The sequence below is a fragment of the Dreissena polymorpha genome, chromosome 1 (genome assembly GCF_020536995.1).
Source record: "Dreissena polymorpha isolate Duluth1 chromosome 1, UMN_Dpol_1.0, whole genome shotgun sequence".
NCBI lineage: Eukaryota > Metazoa > Mollusca > Bivalvia > Myida > Dreissenidae > Dreissena > Dreissena polymorpha.
In genome coordinates, this window is record NC_068355.1 from 101,533,780 (window position 1) to 101,561,730 (window position 27,951).

The following is a 27,951-nucleotide window of genomic DNA, read 5'->3' on the forward strand; positions in this document are numbered from 1 at the left end:
ATTTTGTTTCAGTTATGATATTTATGAGGAAATAGTAATACTAAACATTAACAATGCTCTAAAACACAGGTGGTTAGCGTGTGGCTATGATATTAATTAGTGAAAACATCATTTTGAATGATAAATAATCATATTATAACGAAAAATTAACTTTTCTGAAAAAAAAATATTTCACTATCAAATATATATATATATTTGATAGTGAATTTTTTTTTTTCAGAAAAGTTAATTTTTCGTTATAATATGATTATTTATCATTCAAAATGATGTTTTCACTAATTAATATCATAGCCACACGCTAACCACCTGTGCTCTAAAATACCCATTATATGCACATTTTGACGATTTTAAAACCTGAAAATTATAAAGCGTTGCAACGCGAAACGATTGAATAATTTGGAAAGTTCTGTTGTTGTCGTTATATTTTGTGAAATTACGAGGATTCCTTATATAATTAAAAAATACATCCCCTTATGGAATGCGCACGGATGGTCGAGTGGTCTCAGCGGAAAATGTTTAACTCCAAGACGCCAGGGGTCAGTGGTTCGAGCCCAGTTGAGGGTTACTTTAAAAAAATTGTATTCTTGTTTTTTTACTGGAGATTTTAAGCTCAAATGTTTAAATTTATCAATATAAAGCATTTAATGACGAGCTTCAAAACATGCCAAAATCTGTGAAAAGGCCCCCTTTAAATTTACTTCTACTTGTTTATGGAACCCCAAAGTGCGGTCGTTTTTGTGATGATAAAAATGCATATGTGTCTGTGCTACGCACTTAAGGGTTGAAACTTTACCCCAAATTGCGTATGATACTTTGGGGTTCAACCAAAAGTGCGTTTTAACACGTGCGCATGCAAAAAGACAACCTGTATTTTTATTTTATTATATTTAATTTAATGATTTTAGTTATAAACTTGATTTTTGTCTTTCATTTATTTCATATTCCATAATGAAATTTAGAAGAGCAAAACTGTACGTGTGTAAATCAATAAAGGCTCAGTTTGCCTGCGATCTTTGGCCAGATGCATTTTCATGTTTAATGAACGTTTAGGAGTGATAGTTTATGTATTAACATATTTATTTTCTATAAAACATGGTCGAACCGGTATTCTAAAGTGTCTTAAAGAAAATTCGATAATTTGGTTAAACAAATGGCTCTTTTGTGCATCTGTTTTTGTGTGTATTATTCCCCTTTTTTCTGTAAGCATTCTTATTTTTTTGTTTTCCATTTTGTAAAAATAATCTTGACGATTGTGTTCATAAATATTTATCCAAATTTTTAAATCATGGGAACATTAAGTTTTATTTAGTTTAGTTGTTGTTTTTTTTTTGGGGGGGGGGAGGGGAATACCAGACCTTATCTTCGGTGATATTCGTCCCAGCTCGATATTCACTCCAACTCGATGTTCAGGACCGATGCCGAATGTCGATGTCAGAGCTGGTTCGACATTCGTCCCAGCTCGAAATTCTGGACTAGTGCAGAATGTCGATGTCAGAGCTGGCTTGACATTCGCCCCAGCTCGATATTCAAGATTAGTGTCGAATGTCGATGTCAGAGCTTGCTCCATATTCGCCCGGGTTCGATATTCGGGACGAGTGTCGAATGTCGATGTCAGAGCTGGCTCGATATTCGGGGAATACCAGACTGATCTTCTGTGATATTCGTCCCAGCTCGATATTCACTCCAACTCGATGTTCAGGACCGATGCCGAATGTCGATGTCAGAGCTGGTTCGACATTCGTCCCAGCTCGAAATTCTGGACTAGTGCAGAATGTCGATGTCAGAGCTGGCTCGACATTCGCCCCAGCTCGACATTCGCCCCAGCTCGATATTCAAGATTAGTGTCGAATGTCGATGTCAGAGCTTGCTCCATATTCGCCCGGGTTCGATATTCGGGACGAGTGTCGAATGTCGATGTCAGAGCTGGCTCGATATTCGTCCCAGCTCGATATTGGGACAAGTGTCGAATGTTGATGTAAGAGCTGGCTCCATATTCGCCCTAGCTCGATATTCGGGACTAGTGCAGAATGTCGATGCCAAGGCTGGCTCAACATTCGCCCCAGCTGGATATTCGAGGTTAGTGTCGAATGTCGATGTCAGAGCTGGATCGACATTCGCACCAGCTGAATATTCGGGGCTAGTGCCGAATGTCGATGTCAGAGCTTGCTCGATATTCGTCCCAGCTCGATATTCGGGGCAATGTCGATGTCAGAGCTGGCTCGACATTCGCCCAAGCTCGATATTCGGTACTAGTTCCAAATGTCGATGTCAGAGCTGACTCGACATTCGCCCCAGCTCTATATTCGTGACTAGTACCGAATGTCGATGTCAGTTGGCTTGATATTCCTCCCAGCTAAATTTTCGGGGTAAGTTTCGAATGTCGATGTCAGAGCTAGCTCGAAATTCGTCCCAGCTCGATATTCGTTAATGTCGATGTCAGAGCTGGCTCGATATTCGCCCCAGCTCGATATTCGAGACTAGTGCCGAATGTCGATGTCAGAACTGGCTCGATATTTGTCCCTATCTCGATAATCGGGACTCGTGCCGAATGTCGATGTCAGACATGCTCGACATTCGAATTCGATTTTCGAATTCGATATTCGTTTGTCGATATCAGTGCCAACTTCACGCACCTATATTTCATACGACCCATTTTCTCTCGACGAGGCGAATTCATATTGTTCAACACACTCGAAATAAGCGCTATATCCAAGAAATGACGCAAGCAGCACCAACCAAGCATAATCATTAGGTTTGTATCTGATTTCCATTTGCGTTGTTGTTTTATGTATTCCAGTGCCGTCTTTGGCTAGTAAATCTATGAATTAATTAACAGCGGATTGCATAAGATATTTGCATAAGTTTTTAATTAGATACCAGCTCTAGGTGTCAGATCTTTATTCGTTGGGTATGCTCAACTTCAGTCATAGGTCAGTTAAATAATACGAATCCAATGTGTGTCTTTCCGTTTTCCAAAAAAAGTGCATACTTCAAAAGTTCCATAGCCCTTCTGTCATAAAATTATGAAGCAATCACACACATGCCTTTTGTAGTTATTTTCTGTTTCCTTATGGTGTCTGCACAATTTGGCTGTATTTATTTTTTGAGTACGTTTTAAGATGAGCGTCTGCACCCCTTTAATGAGTCACGGTGCTTTGTCGAAATATCATATATACCATCTCAATTTTAGTACCTTATGCATCTTTTTTCTTTTTTTTTCAATTTCAAAATACCATATCTAGCTGTAAATGATGTTGTTTTTTATTCTTACATAATTTTTACCCAAGCTCGTGTTGCCAGGTCCATGCCCTTTATGTGTTCTTTCATTTTTAAGACCAGTTCTATCTATCAGAGCCAGATGGAATGGGTCTTGTTATCAGAAATGTCAACTGTAATACTCAAAACATGAGCTCAGTTCAATGAAGACGAACTAACGTCTTTAATTCTAGTCATCAACACTGTTTCTTTCGGTCTTGACCAGAGAAAGGATTAATGATTAAATCGCGTTCTGAGAAAACTGGGCATAACGCATGTGCGTAAAGTGTCGTCCCAGATTAGCCTGTGTAGTCCGCACAGGCTAATCAGGGACGACACTTCCGCTTTTATGACATTTTTCGTTTAAATGAAGTCTCTTCTAAGCAAAAATCCAATTTAGGCGGAACGTGTCGTCCCTGATTACCTAAACTTGATTTTCGGTAAGGTGGGACTTCCTTGAAAGTAAAAATACCATACAATCGGAAAGTGTCGACCCTGATTAGCCTGTGTGGGACTTCACGGGCTTATCTTGGACGACACTTTACGCACATGCATTATGCCCAGTATTATCAGAACGCGACTCAATAAAAGTTCACCGGCCTTCAACTAAGATGGTAGGGCGCTGGACTACGAATTCGAGGATTGAGGGATGGATTCCCGGCCCAGCTCAATACTGTATGTGCATGACTTGGAAGCAACCCGAATAAGTAAGTTGTCTATTACTGGTTAGGGGATGAACTTAAACGATATGAACGTATATGATGGTTAAATCGAGAATTTGATGTCTTATCAGTAAAGAAGGCGGAATTTTATTACATTTTTTGAACGAGAGGTATGCATTCTTTATGTTGAGCATTTATTCTGTATGGTTTACAGTTTTTGTAGGATAAAAACGAACACACTACTTAACAACACGAACGCATTTCTGATAAACTGATTGCGTAATGGGAGCGGTCTCTTGTTGTAAATGCAGAAAAAACAGATCGTTTTCTGAGTATGTGAGAGTAAGTCGATCAAATTCAATACGAAATGAAGTGATTTTACACGAATATTATTAAATTCTAATACCTTTAAAGATTAAAACGTGCATGCATTTAAAATACATATTTTGTTTTATTTACATAAAAATACACAAATACAGTCAAAATAATTTATTTGTCTATTATTTATTTGATTAAATAAATAATTAATTTACACAACAGCCGAGTGAACAACCACGCGTTGCTTAGGTTTAATCGGGAGTTTAGACTTTCCGGAAGTCCTCAAAGAGCGCGCGGACCGCCACGTGCTTGCGGGGGCAGAGGGACGTCGCGTTCCGGTGGAACATCTTGTCGGCGACTGAGACATTTTTCGTGACGTCGTCGGTTGTGGTGGCGGCTGAGGTGAGGCAGGGTTGCTGGCGTCAACTGATCGAACTGTCGTCGTCATTGATTGGACCAACAAGGGCGGTAAACCACTGGCGCTGCACAAAAACAAAAATGATTTCCGATGAGTATAAAATGTTTCTGGTCTGATACAAATGGTTGATAATGTGTTTATAAACAAATATACTGTTTTGTTATAAGTTTAACTCCAATTTTGTTTAAGTTATCACTATAAAGAAAGAAAAGGTACACCAATATATCGATTAAAAGCATGGTCATCCGGATCTATAACAAGAGGGCCATGATGGCCCTGAATCGCTCACCTGACTCATTAAGATCAGATGAAAACTATGACCTCTATTGTCTACACAATGTTTTTCTATGATTTGACCTAGTGACCTAGTTCCTGACTCTAGATGACCCAAATACAATCCCAATCCAGATTTCATCAAGATAAACATTCTGACCACAGTTCATAAATATTGGATGAAAACTGTGACCTCTATTGTCAACACAAGGTTTTTCTATTTATTTGACCTAGATTTTTACCCCAGATGACCCAAATACAATCCCACCCAGATTTCATCAAGAATTCTGACCAAATTTCATAAAGGTTGGATGAAAACTGTGATCTCTAATGTCTACACAAGGTTTTTCTATTATTTGACCTAGTGACCTAGTTTTTGACCCCAGATGACACAAATAAAATCCCAACCCAGATTTCATCAAGATAAACATTCTGACCAAATTTCATAAAGATTGGATGAAAACTGTGACCTCTATTGTCTACAGAAGGTTGTTCTATTATTTGACCTAGTGACCTTGTTTTTGACCCCAGATGACCCCAAATACAATCCCAAACTGGATTTCATCAAGATAAACATTTTGACCAAATTTCATCAAGATTGGATGCAAACTGTGACCCTCTACTGTCTACACAAACAAATTGTTGACGGACGGACGCACGGACACACGCAGGCACGCACAACGGACGCCGGACATCACACGATCACATAAGCTCACCGTGTCACTTCATGACAGGTGACCTAAAAATATGTGTCGGAGATAAACATGAACAGTTGTGGTTAAAATCCCATAGAAACAAGGGCTGTTTGTAAAACTTTCATGCCCCCCTATATGGGCTATAAGTTGTAGTAGCAGCCATTGTGTGAATACGTTTTTTTGTCACTGTGAATGGTGGTGGTGGTGGTGGTGGTGGTGGTGTAGTGTAGTAGTAGTAGTAGTAGTAGTAGTAGAAGTAGTAGTAGTAGTAGTAGTAGTAGTAGTAGTAATAGTAGTTGTTGTAGTAGTAGTAGTAGTAGAAGTAGTAGAAGTAGTAGTAGTAGTAGTAGTAGAAGTAGTAGTAGTAGTAGTAGTAGTAGTAGTAGTAGTAGTAGTAGTAGTAGTAGTAGTAGTAGTGGTAGTAGTAGTAGTAGTAGTAGTAGTAGTAGTAGTAGTAGTAGTAGAAGTGGTAAAAGTAGTAGTAGTAGTGGCAGTAGTAGTAGAAGTAGTAAGAGTAGACGTGGTGGTGGTGGTGGTGGTGGTGGTGGTAGTAGTAGTAGTACTAGTAGTAGTAGTAGAAGTAGTAGTAGCAGTAGTAGTAGTAGTAGTAGTAGTAGTAGTAGTAGTAGTAGTAGAAGTAGTAGTAGTAGTAGTAGTAGTAGTAGTAGTAGTAGTAGTAGTAGCAGTAGCAGTAGCAGAAGCAGTAGCAGCATTACAAGACCAATACTTAAGAATGATCAAATGGGAAAAGGTAACCTAGCACTGGCAGTAAATATGGGGCTCATTTACAGGTCAGATTTGGAATCTCTGCTGTAAAATGAGAGTTTGAATGAATTAAAGGGAGGCAAATCTGTAATAAAAAGAACATGCATAAACCGTAGTTGTTTCCCTTGTTTGAACCATGCTAAATCGTTACAAGTTTGGAAAGAATTTGATGAAAAATTTGGACTTTATTGCATAAACACCATTTTCTCAATTCAAGGGGAGGTAATTCTGTACTTCATGGACCAATAATGCTCATTTTTTGTAGGGTTCGTGTCCTCATTGATATAAAGACACTGTGCAAATTTGGAAAGGATCGGACAAAAAATGTGGAAGATTTTTGAAAGTTTTCACAAAATAGGCAAAAACGAATAAACATGCAAAGTTCAACGAGCTCCTGCGGCCATGTTTTTTGACGAATCAAATTTCTTTGAACAACTTTTTCAGGGGAGCCTTCAAAGGTCATCCCTGTGAAATTTTTTGAAAATCTGATGAGCGGTTTCTGACAAGAAGATTTTTTAAGGTTTTTACCATATATGGTCATGGCGGCCATCTTGGTTATGCGATCAAATTTTTTTAACAATTCTTTTGTCCCATGACCTAGGGATGCTCCACATGAAATTTAGTTGAAATTGGCTCAATGGTTTAGTAGAAGAAGATGTTTACAAATTGTTTACAGACAGACGGACGGACGGACGCCGGACGCCGAGTGATCACAATAGCTCACCCCGAGCTATCGCTCAGGTGAGCTAAAAATGGTTCGCGTTTTTGAAACAAACTTATCCGAATGTTATCACGAAAGATTTCAGAATGAAATAGCGCATATTCACAACAAAAGTATGCGACATTAAAGCAAATAATTTAAGGTATTTAAAGTAAACGTAAATCGACTAAAACAAATTAAAGAATTAATTTACACATTTTAATACATCAATTAATGCCTTTGCTATCGCGCTTTAAGACAACAAAGATAAAGTGGTTTATAAACAGATATTAAATAATAATATTCATATGTCGTGATAAATTATTTCACCTAAATTAAGCTTAATATTGCTGTTAAAGAATTCAACATGCGTTCCTCGACGGTTTTAATTCGTTCGTTCTGTCATATATTGAAACATGTACAACTGATAGACGCGTCAAATACTGGATAGTATCATGATTAAAGAGTACATATGGCCGTCATCTGACCTTTTGCCTAGTTGGTCATAATTTGGCGCACTAGCTTTCGTCAACAGCAAATATATAACAGCAAGGAAAAACGCGTTAAAAAACATAACTGACCCGTTGTTCGGCGCCTCCGGTCGCTCATCGCTTCCATAGAGTTTCATTAGGCGGTCCCGGAAGTACTTGACGCGCTCGGCGGGGCTCGTGGTCGGGTTTACCATGTAGTTTACCCAGCTCTGCACCTGACCTTGACCCTGGTCCGGGGAGATTGGTTGCTGCATGGGCAACTACGGACACAAAAAATAATTTCCGTAATCTAAGTTTGTATGCACCATTTTTAACCGAGTGATTATCTAATGAAAGTGGCGATTTATTATTATTTTATTGAATGTGTGGATCGGAATATACTATTTTCCTCGGCGAATCGTACGCTGGTGAGCATTTTTTGATCGATGATCGTTTTTAAGTAATTATAAATGATATCAAGGTGAAACGAGTTCTTTCTTTCTGCGTCTTTTTGGTGTTCATACGAATAACATATAAAATCATAGCGATACTTCGGTGACAACTTGAATTGTATATGTGTATAAATGCATAATTATTCAACACATATAACGTTGGAACTTGTTTACCTTTACAGGAGACACAGCAGATGCTAGCGCCGATCTGGCATCGGAACTTGTTGACTTTCGGCGCGGAGAAGCAGATAAACTTTTACACACTTCCGATGATATCATCCTACCGGAGGTCCGAGCTTTAGCGCTAACGGCTTTTAATGAGTATTTCTTATCGAATGTACTCACAGACGTTACTGCCGTTTTGATGACGTCACCTTTATCGAGGATGAGCATATCAACGTCTTCATCTTTTCCTGTTCCTTGGCGTGTTTTCGGGCAGATGATATCCGCGTCCGCTTTGCAGCATACACAAGTTTCGGTAGAATTGCTCGTGACTTCTTTTTCTGCCATATGCTGGAGTAAAAAACAACACAACGGTCAATTGTGACCCAATGAGTGATCCTCTCGGAGGGTCAACATAATCCAACATCTTTAAACTACAGATCAATATTTGGCCTTGTCGACCCAAGTTACAAGCTCTATCATACCACCAACATATCTACCATAATTAATTCAACCATTATACAAGGTTTGTATAAGGATTTTACGATTATAATACGTGACAAAAACAACAACAACATAACAACATCAGCAGATTAAAAAACAAACTTAAACACAAAAACACAAATGCTTCTATTGGCAATATATTATTTGCCTTAAAACTCGTGAAATAAAAAGTGATCTTTTAGCGAATGCGAAACATAATTCTCTCTACATACATTTTATGCTCTGATATTATGTTCCATTGTGCTGTTTCAAAACATAACACACATCAATACACTACAAAACTCATGTTTCCGAGCGTGAACGATAATTACGTCAATCCACTCCTACAATTCCGAAGATCTTCATTTTTGTACGACAACATGCATACTAGTACTGTATGTGGTATAAGAAGCGAATGCACTACCTTTTGCACCAACTCTTGTGACAGCCTGGCGTTTTTCATGTTCTTTCCTGTGCAGGGCTTGTTTGTTCTCTGCTTAGCGCCAATAGTCATGTTGTTTTGGTATGAAGCAGACGACCGCCGCGTGGGGGAGCCTCGCTTTGTAGACGACTTCCAGACGGTTTTGTCCGAGCGTGGCCACGTGTTTGGTCGCTGCGCAGCTGGTGGCCCGCTTATCCAAATGTTTTCTATAAACGACACACTTACATTTTACTAAACACAAAAAACAACAACAAACAAACAACAGCACAACATCTCAAACATCACGTATAATATCAACATAAAAATCAATGTCGTCACCAAGTAATTAAAGCTTTTTTTTAACATTTTTATACGCTATTTAAAAAAAAAATGTTCACTAATCATTAAAAACGTGTTTAATGCATGAAACGGAATAAAGGATACACTATTTCGAGAATCATCTATGATTCTTTTCCCCTTGACAAAACAAGCACATATAATGAAGTACAATTATTCGAGACATTATTTGCGTCAAGATTGTTCTTACTTTTTGTACTTCCGGTACGACTCTTCAGAACAACTGTCTCGTGTTTATTGTGGCTGAGGGTAACGGTGGCTTCTGGACCTCTTTCATTGATAGTGCCTTTGTAATACAGGGCGACTCCGTCACTGCTTGTGACTTCCGGTTGACACATCATCCCAGCAGTTTTGCCCGCGGATTTATGTTGGTACGGGTTCTGTAAGAAAAACGATGAATACATACTTGCATAAATATTAAAGGTGTATGCATGAGGCAAATCAATTAGCTTGTGATGAATGATTAACAATGTTATATTTGAACAGTGAGTTTTGTAATAATGTGTTTTATACAAAAAGAGTGACTATTTTACCAAATCGATCCACAAACGTATAATGTTTTTGAACTTCGTATCCTGCAGATTTTTTTATAAGCGCTTGTAGACCATGTTTATCAGCATTTGCTTTTTTCACTATTATATATGAACATGTGGATCTTATTCGTCACTGTTCGCCGTCTCGTGTTGCCCAGTTGCCGTCAGTTTGAATAATAGCATTGAAACAGTTTATGATGCAGTTGATACATATTGCGACCAAAAGAACTCACACATACCTCGTTTAAGATCACCGATGGGTGTCATACTTGTTCTTTAAAACGAAGCTCATGAGATCAAACTCACAATAAAAAATACTATAAAAATGTAATTATTATTAAAATGATCATATGCAGACTTCTTACTGTCCACTTTGGTTTGAGAGGCTGTCGGGGAATGGCACGGCGGCCTGTGAGCCACGGATCGGTCAGGATGTCCGCTAAGGCGGGGCGGCTGGATGGATTGTACTGGAGCATCCGCCGTACCAGCACCATGGATTCTACAGAGAGAGCAATGCACAGTTACTGTATAGAGGGCAGGAAGGAGGAATTGTACAGTAGGATCTGCAGTTCTAGCGCCATGAACTAAACAGAGAGAGAAATATAGAGTTACTCTATAGAGGGCAGGTGGGAGGGATTGTACAGTAGGATCTGTTTTTTCTAGCGCCATGAACTATACAGAGAGAGAAATATACAGTTACTCTATAGAGGGCATGTGGGAGGGATTGTACTGTATACTCTATAGAGGGCAGGCAGGGGGGATTGTACTGTAGGATCTGCAGTTCTAGCGCAATAAACTATAAAGAGAGAGAAATATACAGTTACTCTATAGAGGGCATGTGGGAGGGATTGTACTGTATACTCTATAGAGGGCAGGTGGGAGGGATTGCACAGTAGGATCTGTAGTTCTAGCGCCATGAACCATACAGAGAGAGAAATATACAGTTACTCTACAGAGGGCAGGTGGGAGGGATTGTACTGTATACTCTATAGAGGGCAGGATGGAGGGATATTACAGTATACTCTATAGAGGGCAGGCAAGAGAGATTGTACTGTAGCACCGTGAACTATATATAGAGAGAAATACATGTATACAGTTACTCTATAGAGGGCAGGTGGGAGGGATTGTACAGTATACTCTATAGAGGGCAGGTGGGAGGGATTGTACTGTATACTCTATAGAGGGCAGGCGGGAGGGATTGTACTGTATACTCTATAGAGGGCAGGCAGGAGGGATTGTACTGTAGAATCTGTAGTTCTAGCGCCATGAACTATACAGAGAGAGAAATATACAGTTACTCTATAGAGGGCAGGTGGAAGGGATTGTACTGTAGGATCTGTTTTCTAGCGCCGTGAACTTTTCATAGAGAGAAATATACATTTACTCTATAGAGGGCAGGTGGGAGGGATTGTAATCTATAGTCTATAGAGGGCAGGCAGGAGGGATTGTACTGTAGAATCTGTAGTTCTAGCGCCATGAACTATACAGAGAGAGAAATATACAGTTACTCTATAGAGGGCAGGCGGGAGGGATTGTACTGTAGAATCTGTAGTTCTAGCGCCATGAACTATAAAGAGAGAGAAATAAACAGTTACTCTATAGAGGGAAGGTGGGAGGGATTGCACTGTATGCTCTATAGAGGGCAGGCAGGAGGGATTATACTGTATGATCTGTCGTTCTAGCACCATGAACTGTACAGAGAGAGAAATACATGTATACAGTTACTCTATAGAGGGCAGGTGGGAGGGATTATACTGTAGGATCTGTAGTTCTAGCACCATGAACTATGCAAAGAGAGAAATATACATTTACTCTATAGACGGCAGGTGGGAGGGATTGTACTGTATACTCTATAGAGGGCAGGTGGGAGGGATTGTTCTGTAGGATCTGTAGTTCTAGCGCCCTGAATTACACAGAAAGAGAAACATAAGTTACTCTATGAAGGGCAGGCAGGAGGGATTGTTCTGTAGGATCTATAGTTCTAGCGCCATAAACTATACAGAGAGAGAAATGTACATTTACTCTATAGAGGGCAGGTTGCAGGGATTGTACTGTATATTCTATAGAGAGCAAGTGGGAGGGATTGTACTACAGGATATGCAGTTCTAGCGCCATGAGCTATACAGAGAGAGAAATATACATTTACTCTATAGAGGGCAGGTGGGAGGGATTGTACTGTATACTCTATAGAGGGCGGGTGGGAGGGATTGTATTGTAGGATCTGTAGTTCTAGTGCCATGAACTATACAGAGAGAGAAATATACATATACTCTATAGAGGGCAGGTGGGAGGGATTGTACTGTATACGCTTTAGAGTGAAGGCAGGAGGGATTGTACAGTAGGATCTGTAGTTCTAGCGCCAGGAACTATACAGAGAGAGAAATATACAGTTAATCTATAGAGGGCAGGATGGAGGGATTGTTCTGTAGGATCTATAGTTCTAGTGCCATGAACTATACAGAGAGAGAGAAATATCCATTTACTCTATAGAAGGCAGGATGCAGGGATTGTTCTGTAACCTCTATAGAGGACAGACTGGAGGGATTGTACAGTAGGATCTGTAGTTCTAGCGTCATGAGCTATACAGAAAGAGTAAAATATACAGTTACTCTATAGAGGGCATGTGGGAGGGATTGTACTGTATACTCTATAGAGGGCAGGTGGGAGGGATTGTTATTTAGGGTCTGTAGTTCTAGTGGAGTTGGATTGAATCGCCGTGGCGATCGGACGTGTTTTTGCAAAGCTCTCGATAAAAAACCGATAATGTAATTACCTGTGAATTGCGGGTGATGCAGTCTTAGTGTGATATAATGGAGTTAAATGTATAGCTTTATTGGGCGTTATTTGAATGTGAATGTGAATGTGAATGTTATTTGAATGTCATTTGAAGCAATCATATAACCTCTGTCTACATTTGCTGAAGATATATGACGCTGCTAAATATTGAACATGATCATGGTGAAGTGTGCGTGCGAGTGTACGTGCTAAACTGTGCTAAACTGTGTTTATTGTCTGTGCCAAGTGTCTGTGCTTGCTTTAGTGCGTGTTTGTTTTTGAGTGTGACAAAGTTGGGACTAGTACCATATATTTGGAAAAATGCGGACTCGATCACTAGAGGTATGGTTGTGTAAATTAGCATAAGAACTATTCTACTTGTATATCCTGCTCCACAATTTAATTCGAATAGTACTGCTGTTAATAGTCAAATGCCACTGGATACACCAGTTCGTCAACGGCAAGCTAAACGTATCCTCAGTTCACCTGACTCTGAATAAGTTACGGACCATAAACGCGCCTCATACGCAGAAGTAGTCATGTCACCGCCCAAATCATCAACTTAAGCCTCGTCAGGTTCCTCTGCAAGTTCTATACCAACCATAGTGCTATCTGACGAATCAATGGCACAAATATCTTCTCTCCTGGTATCTACGTTTAAAACACAAATCGAGTCAATGGTGGAACAAATTGCTAACAGTGTTTTCTCAAAACTAACATGCAAATTGGAGTCTCTAGAAAAGGCAAATGAGGACCTCGCTAAAGAAAACGCTGATCTAAAGTCTAAGTTATGTTCACTCGAGACCACAACAGACCACCTAGAACAATACTCTCAAAGCAACTCAATCCGTATTTCGGGTATTAAAGAACTCCCATAGGAAAATACTGACGAGATTGTGCTACAAATTGCTAAAGCCGTCGTCAGTGATATCGTCCTAGGCGACATCGATCGGTCCCATAGAGTTGGAAAGCCGAACCCCCGGAAACCGCGTGACGTCATCGTTAAATTTGCCACTTTCCGGGCAAGGCAGAAAGTCTACAGATCCCGCGCGTTGCTAAAAAACAAAGGGTACCCAAACACGTTCATTAACGAAGTCCTTACGCGAAGACGAAGTTCGATGCTTTTTAAAGCTAGACAACTCGTGAAAAATGGTACTTTCATTGGGGCCTGGTCGTCCGATGGCAACATCTTTGTTAGAGACGCGGACTCCAAGATCCACAGAATTGACAGTGAGCGTGACCTGGAGTCGCGGTATTAGTAATTAGCTAATACTATTTTATTGCAAAGTCTTATTACTAAGACGTTATTTCATTAACAATTTACTAGTATGCTTATTACACAGGGAATGATAAGACCAAATTGAATATGAGCAGGTTTTTTTTTTCTTTTGAAATAAGAATGTATACATATATATATGCTTGAATTACAAACACAGATATTTTAGTCCATGTCTGATAAGTATTATGGCCATCTACGCAGTGTTATTTTCTTTTGTTGTGTCTTTCATAAACTTGTAGCTTATGTTCCTTTGTGCTGTGTTGGACATGTTAAAACTCTTCTTGCTATCCGTGCACGTTTTTTTTCTGCAGTGAGCACGTTTTACCCTACTTGTTTTTGTACTAATAAGCTTTATACAGTATTGTCACGCTGTTCACGTTTCCCATTTAAATGAGATGTATTTGATAACGCCCCTAGGGTTATTTTTACGCAATAACTCCTTTTGTCATTACAATTAAATTTTGTAGCGTCTACTTTAATTTATGTCAGTATGTCACTGGCTTTGTGGCCAGCTCGCCGGTAAACACTTCGCACTCTAGCAAATAATTATAATCCAAAACGGGAGCCAACCACAGCCGAATCTTGAGTGATTTAAAAATAAACTCACGGATTAACCTTCCCTGGTGTGATATCTAAATGTGTCCAAATTGCTTTTGTCCAAATGACTTAGTCATTATGGAACCAATTTAAATTTTAAACGAAAATACCGCGTTCTGAAAGGTCATTGATTTGCACTTTTCTTTTGCTGATGTAATTCTTATCGAACTATTTATCTTGCAGCTAGTCGACTTGTCAAAAAATTCATGACTCGTTGTGACTTACTTTGTTATGAAACTCTTCAGCTTAAAAGCACCATATTATTACTAAATGTCCAATGTATTGAACATACTTATTGAGCACTACTATGCTGCAACCATCCGCTTTTTCATTTATCTCGTATGATGTTGTGTTGTTTATCAAAGCTCATTTTATTTTTTAACATCTCATCTTGCTTTCCAACCACCATTTTTCTAGTTTGTTATGCTTTTTTCTCAGTCCTGACAATTCATTTATTAAGGCTATGTCGCTGCCAACTTATCTTGTTCTACAGCCTGGTTGGTTTAAACCCCCTGTATTGTTAACATTACTACCCAATGGGTAATGTTACTCAATACAGAATGGCTGTTGAAATTTTTAATTCAAGTGTAAGGATTTGTCGTCATAAGTATACTATTAATTATGATTTTAATTATGGATTGATTAAATTTTTGTTGAGTCTTCAAAGATTATCGCAGTTAACAATTTACAAATACCTAAATTCGTTGTTAGCATGTGCGATTATTGTTGTATGCGCTGATATTATTTGTTTTATTTTACTTCTGTCCGGTGATGTCGAACCTAATCCAGGCCCTAATAACGGTACCTTGGATCTACTTCACCTTAACATAAGATCGTTGCGCAACAAACTTGAATTTATCAAAGATAATTTACTTAATTTTGACAAAATGTGTTTTACGGAAACCCAATTAACCGAGGTTATCACCGACGAGCAGATTTTAATTGATGATTTTTATCACGAATTATTTCGAAAGGATTTCTCGAGTCATTCAAGCGGACTAATTGTTTATGTAAAACAATCATTATTTTCGAGGCGTATTCTCGACTTCGAAAATCCCCGTTTACACACAGTTTGGCTAGAAGTTAAATTACATAATTTCAATACTCTGGTTTGTTGCTTTTACTTCAATACTCTGGTTTGTTGCTTTTACCGGCCGCCTCATTCTGATGTTACCTTTTGGAATGATTTTGAAATCATGATTGATAAAGCGCTTGATTTGAACAAGAACGTCATCATGCTTGGGGACATAAACGAAGACCAATTTAAACACAATGCTCGCCTCTCTCAATCAGTTTCCCTGTATAATATGCACAACGTTATATCTCAAGCGACAAGGGTCACCGCAAATACTGCTACACTAATTGATCCGATATTGATCTCGGATACCATTTCATGCTTGAACAGTGAAGTAATAGTTATCCCTCAAACTGTTAGTGACCATCATGCTACTGCCATTCATGTTACAATTCCTTTAATAAACAGCAAACCGATTCAACGAAACATTTGGTTGTATAAATATGACGATTTCGATCGACTAAACAATCTTATTACATGTACAAACTGGGAATTTATCCATGATTCTAATGTAAATGAAGCAACTGTTATGCTAACGAACAAACTTATCGAACTGATGAAACTTTGCATTCCAAATAAACTTGTCACAGTGCGCCCTAATGACAAACCATGGTATGATTCTTCTATTAGAACAATGGCTCGTAAACGAGATAGACAAAAACACATATCCATAGACAATCCTACTTCTGCTAAGTGGAATAAATATAAACAACTTCGAAATAAGGTTAATAACATGATAAAACATGCGAAAGAACAGTTTTATTCTAACCTAGAAACATCTCTTGATGAACTAAATATTTCAAATCCAAAAAAATATTGGAAGACACTAAAGCAACTAATAAAAACAAATTCTCACCCGAATTCGATACCACCTTTACAGTCAACGGACTCTGACGGCAATCTTATTGTACATTTGTCAGATACCTACAAGTCAAACTGTTTAAACAGATACTTTGCCTCCATTGCGTCGTTGAATGACTCAACCGGTGTTCTTCCACAATTCTCAGATATCGCAAAATTATATAACCTGTCCATATCAGAATCGGAAATTATAGATGTTATTAAATGCTTAATAACCAATAAAGCCGTCGGTGGTGACCTTATAAGTCATATTGTCCTTAAAAAAACGTGTAATTCTATTGCTAAGCCTTTGTGTATCCTCTTTAACAAATCAATTAACGAAAGTACATCTCCCGCCCAATGGAAAGAAGCGATTGTAATGCCTCTATTTAAAAAGGGAGAACCGAATAATCCTTCCAACTACCGTCCTATCTCATTGTTAAGTTGCGTAGACAAGCTGATGGAGAGGATAGTTTATAAACATTTATACAACCACCTTCTTGCTAACAAACTTTTATACTCCAACCAGTCTGGCTTCTTAAAAGGTCACTCCGCAGTCGCTCAATTAATCGATATTTTTTATCAAATAACGAAAGGTATTGATGAAAAGAAACTCACATGCATGGTTTTCTGTGATATATCTAAAGCGTTCGACCGCGTCTGGCACACAGGACTACTCTTCAAACTTAAAAAATGGATTTGATGGTAATTTACTTAATTGGATAAAAAGTTATCTAGGAAGTCGCACTCAAAAAGTCGTGGTTGGTGCATCAATATCTCAAACGTTAGAGCTTAATGCCGGTGTTCCACAGGGATCTGTTCTAGGCCCATTATTTTTTCTTGTTTATGTAAACGACATAGTCAAGCACCTTCAATGTACTGCCCGCCTTTTTGCCGATGACACTTCCCTCTCATGTACTACCTCAAATATATATAACATTGAAATTGTTCTGAACCATGAGCTACAAGTTATAAGTACTTGGGCAAAACAATGGCTTGTAGATTTTAATCCACATAAAACCGTGGCTATGTTGTTTTCATCACACCATGCTGTTCCCCTACCACATGTTTTATTTAATAATGTACCGGTCAATTTTGTAGAAAACCACAAACACCTCGGTCTAACACTCAGCTCAAACGGCAAATGGCACGAGCATATCACTAATATAGTAAAATCGTCATAAAAAATACTTGGAATTATGCGAAAAATTAAATACACGGTCTCAAGAAAAACATTAAATCAAATTTTTATTTCCCACCTACGACCACTACTTGAGTATGCATGTGTCGTTTGGGACGGATGTGCTCTTTACGAAAAAGAAATGTTAAATAAAATACAAAATAAAGCGGCAAGAATAGTCACAGGTCTCACAAAATCTGTTTCTTTATCTAACTTGTATTCAGAAATCAACTGGCATAGTTTAGCCGAGCGTAGGAAGTATCCAGTGCCCCAGATAAGCTGCGTATTTGCGTCTTTCACCCTATTAAAATGTTTAAAAACGCAACGAAATAAAATATCATGCGTATTGAAAACGCATCAGATTTTACTTTAACGCATATTCGTCACATTTGATGCGTACGATACAATAGCTTTGATCGAAAATGCTAGCTTTAATCGAAAATGCTTTGCTCATTTTAGGTATTTTCTCTTTGGAATTATTATCGTAATGCGGCAACGCTTTCATTCAGCAAGCATCTGGATGATGGCGCAGGAAAACAGTCAGTTATCCAAACGCTCTGCGGACTAGATTTCATTGTTAAATAAAGCGTCTGACCAAATTATTTACGACGACATAGATGCGTTTTAAATCTGACTTAATCCGTCGTTCATTGTGTATGTCTTTGTAAAGCGTCTGTACTTTCAGCTTCTATAAGGATGCGAAATGAAAAGTCTATAAATTAAGAGGTCGAAACACGTCCGCGATTGTTGCGCCAAAATATCAATCAATCGCAAATGTTTTCGAATCAAGAAAGAAAAAGCCAATAAGTGCCGAATAATTTGTGTTATCATTTTTTTCTGTTTAACAATTTATATTATGGACAGTTTCAAGGATTGAATGTGTTATTAAACGTTCAGTTAATTAAAGTAAATGATGATAGCTTATAGTTTTATTGAATCAATAAAATTTGTGCAATACAAGTGTGTAGCTTCAACAGAAGTAAAACGGCAATGATTTTACGATATGCATTTTTATATCTCATTTCACCCTATTTCAAGAATGAAATCACCCTATTTTTCAAAATCAATGAGTGAAAACCCTATTACCCAAATAATTATCTGGGGTACTGCAGTATCTAAAACTTATACATATGTACACAATTCACAGTGGCTTATGTCCAGACTACTTACAAAATGTACTACCAGCAACTGTCTATCAACAATCTGCTAGGAACCTGAGGAACGCAAATGATTATGTAATCGTTACTAGAAGGACGGAACTTTACTCACGTTCATTTATCCCGTCGGCTAAAGATCTATGGAACAACTTACCTCTCGACATAAGACTGTTAGATTCTCTATCAAGATTCAAAATTAAATTGAAACAATTATTTCTCCCAAATGTCGAAACTCCTTTATACGTTCATGTTGGTGATAGAAAATCGTCCATTTTACATGCTCGACTAAGGAATAACTGTAGCGATTTGAAATTGCACTTGTTCATCAATCACTTAGAACCTTCACCTTTATGCGTATGTGGAGAAGTTGAATCAGTGTATCATTTCTTTTTTATTTGTCCACGCTTTTCTGAACAACGTACTACTCTTTTTGAAACCCTACACGCAATTGAACAAATAAATTGCAATACAATGCTTTTTGGTAATGACATGTTAGATAATGACACCAACTGCTTCATATTTAAAAATGTTCAGATATTTATTAAGACGACAAAGCGTTTTTCATAATGTTGTTGTAGCGCATAGTTATGTTTATTCTCCTGGACAGGACTTCACTATCTCAAGGTTGTACTGTATGTTTTATTTCCAATGCTTTACAAAGCATGATTTTCTTTTGTATTTTACTTGCGCACTTGTATTTTGATTTCTTAATACAAATGTAATCTTGACCATGTAACTAACAGCTTTACAAAATCACGCTATCGTCACGAATATATGCAATGTAAATAACAGAACAGGGAAAGACCACCAATAATGCTGTTAGAACTTTAGGTCCTACCCTTTTTTCAAAACAGTTGTATTTCTAAATATGTTCTGTAGTTGTGTAACTATTTTGGAAATAAAATATGTTTAAACTAGTTCTAGTGCCATGAACTATACAGAGAGAGAAATATACATTTACTCTATAGAGGGCAGGTGGGAGGGATTGTACTTTACACTCTATAGAGGTCAGGTGGGAGGGATTGAACTGTAGGATCTGTAGTTCTAGTGCCATGAACTATACAGAGAGAGAATTATACATTTACTCTATAGCGGGAAGGTAGGGGGGATTGTACTGTATACATGGCACTCTATAGAGGGCAGGTGGGAGGGATTGTACTGTATACTCTATAGAGGGCATGTGGGGGCGATTGTACTGTAGGATCTGTAGTTCTAGCGCCATGAGCTATACAGAGAGAGAAATATACATTTTCTCTATAGAGGGAAGGTAGGAGTGATTGTACTGTATACTCTATAGAGGGCAGACAGGAGGGATTGTACAGTAGGATCTGCAGTTATAGCGCCATGACATATACAGAGAGAGAAATATACAGTAACTCTATAGAGGGCAGGTGGGAGGGATTTTACTGTATACTCTATAGAGGGCAGGTGGAAGGGATTATACTGTAGGATCTGTAGTTCTAGCGCCATGAACTATACTGAGAGAGAAATATACATTTACTCTATAGAGGGAAGGTAGGGGGATTGTACTGTATACATTGTACTCTATAGAGGGCAGGTGGGAGGGATTGTACTGTATACTCTATAGAGGGCAGGTGGGAGGGATTGTACTGTAGGATCTGTAGTTCTAGCGTCATGAGCTATACAGAGAGAGAAATATACATTTACTCTATAGAGGGAATGTAGGAGGGATTGTACTGTATACTCTAAAGAGGGCAGGCAGGAGGGATTGTACTGTAGGATCTGCAGTTTTAGCGCCATGAACTATACAGAGAGAGAAATATACATTTACTCTATGTACTGTATACTCTACAGAGGGCAGGCAGGAGGGATCGTACTGTAGGATCTGTAGTTCTAGCGCCATGAACTATACAGTGAGAGAAATATACATTTACTCTATGTACTGTATACTCTACAGAGGGCAGGCAGGAGGGATCGTACTGTAGGATCTGTAGTTCTAGCGCCATGAACTATACAGAGAGAGAAATATACATTTACTCTATGTACTGTATACTCTACAGAGGGCAGGCAGGAGGGATCGTACTGTAGGATCTGTAGTTCTAGCGCCATGAACTATACAGTGAGAGAAATATACATTTACTCTATGTACTGTATACTCTACAGAGGGCAGGCAGGAGGGATCGTACTGTAGGATCTGTAGTTCTAGCGCCATGAACTATACAGAGAGAGAAATATACATTTACTCTATGTACTGTATACTCTACAGAGGGCAGGCAGGAGGGATCGTACTGTAGGATCTGTAGTTCTAGCGCCATGAACTATACAGAGAGAGAAATATACATTTACTCTATGTACTGTATACTCTACAGAGGGCAGGCAGGAGGGATCGTACTGTAGGATCTGTAGTTCTAGCGCCATGAACTATACAGGGAGAGAAATATACATTTACTCTATAGAGGGAAGGTAGGAGGGATTGTACTGTATACTCTAAAGAGGGCAGGCAGGAGGGATTGTACTGTAGGATCTGCAGTTTTAGCGCCATGAACTATACAGTTAGATAACAATGCTAAGATGTGTTAATATTTGATATTAACAGCACCTTTAACATGGTTAAACGTATAGGGATGGTGAGGTGTTCGAAATCCAAATAATGTAATGTGTAATTATGTCTTGTTTCATAGTTGCCCAGTTAAAGCAAATGCTTAAGCGCTTCGTTGAACACCTGCTGAACGTACGATATGGCTTTCAAAGAACCGATGCAGATGCACGTAATAAATTATAATTACAGAGTTTATAGCATGATTATATTCGTGTTATAAATGTGTTGCTCTGTAGCCTTGCGACCTACCAAATGACACGGTCCGCTCGAACCTGAGCCGCTGCATCTTCATGTCCTCCTCGAGCTCGGACAGCTGAGCATCGTTAAAGGGCAGTCGGCCATTCAGCATAGCGAACAGGATGATACCCCTGCATTATAACATACATCAGTAAGTATATGGTCATGTTCTGAGAAAACTGGGCATAATGCATGTGCGTAAAGTGTCGTCCCAGATTGGCTTGTGCAGGGACGACACATTCCGCCTCAACTCGGTAAGGAGAGACTTCCTTGAAACAAAAAAAAAAGCGGAAAGTGTCGTCCCTGATCAGCCTGTGCGGACTACACAGGCTAATCTGGGACGACACTTAACAAACATGCATTAGGCCCATATTTTTCACAGAACAAGACACAATGACACTTCAGAATATGTCACTGTTTGTATATATATCTGCAATAGAATTATTATGCAGAAGTGAAAAGTAGGATAAACGTGCAATGTTGCACATAACCGTTAAAAGCACATATTTAGCGGTGAATAGGATGGTACTTTGTCAAAGGAAACATAGCGGTATAAGGGTTGATACACGTGTTTTAGCATATGTAGAAGGTAATAGGACGGCACTCTGGTTAGCTAAATACGTAATCTAAATTAGTAAAAGGAGACTTGTGTATACCATGTTATAGGTGATATGATTATATGCAGGAAGTTGTGTGTATTCTGCCTATTGACATTTGGATATTTCTTCAATGAAAAATCGAACTCACATGCTCCAGATGTCCGACTTGGTGCCATCGTATGGTCGCACCTTGATCACTTCCGGTGCTGTGTAGGCGTAAGACCCGCATGAAGTCTTCAACAGGGAGCTGATACCTGGCTTGAATTTCGTGGAGAATCCAAAATCTGTAGCAGACGAAAATAACAGCATATACACTTCTTCATTCTGAAATGTACGTTTGTTTTGACTCGTTGTATGTTATTGAAAACCTTAGCGTCATCGAGACACTATGCAGTGTAGAGACCACTTTTAAAGTTGGATAAGCAGAAAAATCTACTGGTCACATGGCGGTAATCATATCCACCACGTAACCGCGTTCTTTTTTATCTTAAATGTTAAACGTACGTCTGAATTGTGTATTTTTACTAGCCATAAAGGACCCGAATGCTATTTAGTTACAAGACGTATGCTATATTATTAAATGGAATAAAAATGTAGTATATTTACTTAGATATTATCAAATTTGTCGAAAGCAGTTCAACGGCTTGTAAACTCATTATATTAGATTTGTTTACCTGTTATTTTAATATTGTCATCTTTGTCCAGAAGAACATTTTCACATTTAAGGTCTCTGAAAAGACAATACAATAGTTGACACATCCATCATTAAAAGATCACCAACAGTATTTGGCTCCGTCATTTATCTATAAAAGCTCACCGTGAGTACTTCGTGGTCAGGACAGCTAAAAGACTCGATCAAGGCACAAGAAACGGGCTTTATTTTGCCTCATGAATATATTTTGTTGTGCGCTATGAACACACATATAAAAGGATCGCAAACCTGTGTACTATCCCGTGCGCGTGTATATGGTGAATTCCCTCAGCGAGCATGCGGAACAAATTTCTGGCCCGATCCTCACCGAGTCCCTTCTTGCTTTCGCTGATGCGCTGGTTGATGAGGTCAAGGAGATCCCCGCGACTGCAGAACTCCATCACCACGTAGTACCGGTCCCCGGACTTGAACTGCTCAAACACGCGCACCTGCGAAAAGATTATTCATGGAATTTTAATGGTGTAAAATAGTGTTGGTGGCGGTTTATAATCTGCAAAATATGTTGTTTTAATTAAAACAAAATGGTGTTAAGAAGTTGTGCGGCCAAGGTTAGGATTGAGTTTGTAGCGGGGGCGAGGGTGAGGGTGGGGGTGATTGCAGTGCATGGTGGAAGTAGCGACAATAATTGTTTCAGGATATAATGTTTTTCGTTTTTGCTGGTGTTGGTGGTGGCCCAGATGGTTTCAATTGCGTTTCAGATGTGGTGGGAGTGGTGGAAATAATGGTTATGGTTATAGAGGTGATTTTAGTGATTGCGACCGTTGTCGTGATGGTGGTATTTTTGGTGGTGGTAGTGCTGGTTGTGGTGATTCGAGGGAGATTATAGGATGGCGGTGGCTGCCAAATAAGTTACGATTGCAATTTAGCGGAAGGAAAGTAGTATTTTAACAAAATTGTCTCTGACGGAAACGGGAAATGATCACTGTATCAAAGTGAAAATGCAAGCGAATACCAGACTGGATATCAAACGATGTGAACAGAAAATAATTGTCTGCAAACATAAGTGGTTTTTAAATGCTAGACGAGAACGGTATTCTAACAGAATAGTCGTTGTATTTTATTTGTTCCACTGCAAATCTGTTGCACAATATCAAATGTATATGAAATTAATGGCAGATATATTATTTTAAAACAGTTAAATCACATTAATTCGCATATAATTTTGTGAGACCATATGCAAAAAAAAACGTCATGCAAATGACAAATGTGTACGAACATGTCCATGTTACTGATAAAGTAATTACATAGAATACAATGCATTCTCACCACGTGTTTGTGTGGAGGCAGGGGCACGTGATTGGCGAGCTCTCTGGGTAAGAACTTCTTCAGGAACTCGCGGGGCACGTTTCTCCCGTCAATCACCTTGATAGCCACCTGAGTGAATTCATATTGAAAGGTAGGATAAAGTTCTATATACAATAATGACATACCTTTTATGATATTTTTTGCACAGCCTGATTAATTAACAAGCCCGGGAATACATTGCACTGGAACATATAATATATGAAACACACGCATTTTGTGTGCATATGGTACATCCTTATTTTGAAGGTATAAAACTAATTTACAATAATAAAATGGCGATGATGATGATCATCATAGCAGAAACAGCAGCAAACAACAACAACACAAACAACAACAACCAACACGACAACTTTACCATACGCATCAGCATCAGTATCAGTTACACTATTTTCGCTACTGAACTGTTTTCATAACATAAAATATTAAGGGAGATACGGTGAAAAAATACATTTCTTAATCACAATAACCATAATGAACTGAGCACACATTTTCAATTACATGTAAATACCTTCAAGTTGCCATCATTGTCGGCATTGTCAGCAAGGTCGGCATTCCTGGCCATCTTCGACGGCAGCACGTCGGCAAGTTTCACCTTCGCGTATGCGCCCTCGCCTACAGTCTTGTCGATCTTCAGTAAAACACGTATTTAATTAAACAAATATAACAAACTTATCGAAATCCAAACGTTACTTTTATATTTTTATTCAAACAGATAAATGACAGAACGACGGATGCATTACATTTAAACCTATACTAATTATTTGGACAGAACATTGTGCTACCAAAGTTTATTTTACAGAGTGTTCGAAATAAAAAAATGGTACCAAAGCATGTGACGCCATTTCTAGAAAAGGCACCGACAACGTAAGGGAATGCGACAGAAAGTCTCTACAAATGTTACTCAATACACTTAACGAGGACAAACTGAAATGCCCTTAAAATGATGACAAACGAAAACGATTAAATACATAATTAAACTTAATTAATAATCCTAGGTTAGTAACACGATTAAGCATGTAAGAACATGTATTTTGCAGTAAGATAAACCCATAATCTCAACCCGTCCTTACCTTATACCCATGGTTCATACAGTCTGCCCTGACTACGTCACTCGACACGTGTTGAACATTCCTGGACGCCGTGACAAACATTGCCGCTATTTTTGTCGTCTGCGACTTTTCGTTTGTAGTGGACGACTCCTCCCTGCTCGTCTGTTTCGTAGTCGTGGAAAAACTGCTAGTTTCACTGGAGCCCATGCTATCACTTCCTGTTTGTCCGGTCTTCGAAGAGTTGTTAACGTTTGTAGTCACTTCTCGGCATTCTTTATCGCATTTTTCACTGTCTTTTAACCATTGTTTGATGAGAGCATATTTTACAGATTTTTCGTCAGTTTCAGTGCTATATTTTTCGTTATTTTTCGTTGGTCGGAAAACCGTCTTAGTAGGCGTTTTAAATCTTGACGTGTAATTTTGATTAAATTTTAATTTCATGATTCATATTATCCCATTTTGGTATTACCAATAAAATTCGTTGCTGTATACTTAGTACAGGAGTAAATGTCCCGCCCCTGACACTCCCATATCAAGGTTTCTATGGAGCGACGTTAACGTCACGATGTCATGACGTTAAAACTTTTGACGTTATTTATTTATATCGACCTGTTAATAGTGACGTTGCTTGTTTTACAATAAGCTAGAGGATTTTATTCTCTTTTTTTCAAAATATAGTAATATTCAAATATTTTATATGATAGACAATTTATATTTTCAACCTTCCTTTATTTTTAACATAAACTTTTTTTATAAAGTTTAATGTTCAAATTTCCAATGATGTCAGCATACCGAATGTTTATTGTATCAGAGGTGTGAGCTACAAATTATGCATTACCATTGTCTATAGACTAGCTGTTTTACTGTGTTTTAATGATATCTTTATAAGCACCACTTTGAGGTCGGAGGCGTTGGGATATGTACATTTGTCAATCCCGCTAATACGTCATTCCGTCCATCAGTCGAAGTAAAACTCGATATGCATTGCTGCTAGAATGATCAAACTACACATATATCAATACCAACTGGTACGCATATGTATTTTGATTCGTTGTATAGCGGAGTAAACGATTTGGTCTTTTTTAATAAAAAGAATGTATCGTTTAGCTTACGTACCGCATAATTTAAAAAGTAAAACATTCCTGCTTTTGTGAAGACATATTTTACAAACAGTAATCAACATTTCAACTTACGCACCTCCATAATTTGGCGTCTTCTGTCTGACGAAATAGAAGTTATTGCTCTTTTCAGCAAAATGTGCCTTTTTTAATTTTAGTCGGATTTATGTAACAGTATTGCTTCTAGAGTGATAATAATTTACATTTGCACAGTTGGATCATGTAATATTGTGCCGAGGTAAAACTCACACATATATGTTGACCAAAAAAGTATGTTAAAAAAGCAGATAATAATGACACCCTAATATTAATTTTATTTTCGATCGCCTTTATATAAAGACATACGTTATTGGTCATACTATCGGCATAGTTAATATATATGATCTCATATGAAATGAATTAGAGCATTGATGGTCATGCCGCAAAAAGTATTACTAAAAACTCCAAAAAGCGAACAATTTGATCGATTCTTAACTGCCAAACTAAACTTGCGCGTATATAACCGTATATCAATATAACTCGCAATACCATCGTTAAACATATTCTTAAAAAAACATTTTTACATTTGTTGAAGTATAATAATTCTTCGGAAGTCCATGCCTCATGTTCCACATTTCATGTGACTTAAGATAATGGGTATTTTTTTCTAATAAGTTTACGTCTGTTAGAAGTTAATATTATTGTTCACACTTTATGACTTATGAGAGAAGTCGTTTAATAAAAAAATGAGACTGGTCGAAGTATTAAATAAAAGTCCATCATTTAATGAAAATGATAGTAATTAGGATTACGGTGATGCTTATAATGATTATAAGGATGACAACTTTTTATAAAAGATAATATAAGGACTGGTGAAAGAAAGCTGATCAGATGATTATTATTATTTTGATAAAGAAGGTGCTAAGATTTTGCAAAGAAGAAGATGAAGATGATGATAAAGTGAGTCGCATAAACTGGGCATAATGCATGCTCGTCTAGTGTCGTCCCAGATTAGCCTGTGCAGTCCACACAGGCTAATTAGGACGACACTTTCCGCCTAAATTGGATGTCTGCTAAGAAGAGACTTCATTTAAACGAAAAGTTTCATAAATTAAAGCTGAAAGTGTCGTCCCTGATAAGCATGTGCAGACTGTTCCCAGTTTTCTCAGAACGCGACTCAATTTATCAGACAATGTCAAGACAAAACAGAGTGTGTATTTCGAAGTTTCTGAGGTTCTTTTCGAACCAGAGGCTACATGATGAGAGGATACGCCATAGAGAATACTATAATCATCACGCATATTTAAATTGTAGCAGCTTTTAATGTGTTTTTTTTTAAGTTTAAAATGTTACTTATTCTGTTCTATTCTTCATACCTGTGAAAAAAAACGATTGGTGGACAATAAGGGCCACATTAATTGTTGTTTATTTTATGAAAATTCAAATGCGAAATCGCTCGTTAGAATGTGTGCTTTTTAGCAACTCAGCTATTGAAAATACTTTCACAGTCTGTATACATGCGGTT

The 27,951-nt window shown here is 38.2% G+C and overlaps 1 protein-coding gene across 1 annotated transcript; it reads right to left on the reverse strand.

Annotated features, from left to right (window-relative positions):
- Positions 1-4,391: 4,391 nt before the first annotated feature.
- On the reverse strand, positions 4,392-25,894 carry LOC127842974 (serine/threonine-protein kinase MARK2-like). Its single transcript, XM_052372789.1, has 13 exons — positions 25,351-25,894; positions 24,789-24,908; positions 24,242-24,349; positions 23,204-23,403; positions 22,938-22,993; positions 22,412-22,547; positions 21,677-21,795; positions 10,330-10,463; positions 9,622-9,811; positions 9,078-9,301; positions 8,183-8,521; positions 7,668-7,837; positions 4,392-4,717 (listed from the first exon to the last, which is right to left on the reverse strand). Exons 1-13 carry the CDS (start codon positions 25,768-25,770, stop codon positions 4,447-4,449), a joined length of 2,487 nt encoding a protein of 828 aa, XP_052228749.1. The 5' UTR covers positions 25,771-25,894; the 3' UTR covers positions 4,392-4,446.
- Between the last annotated feature and the right edge of the window lie 2,057 nt (positions 25,895-27,951).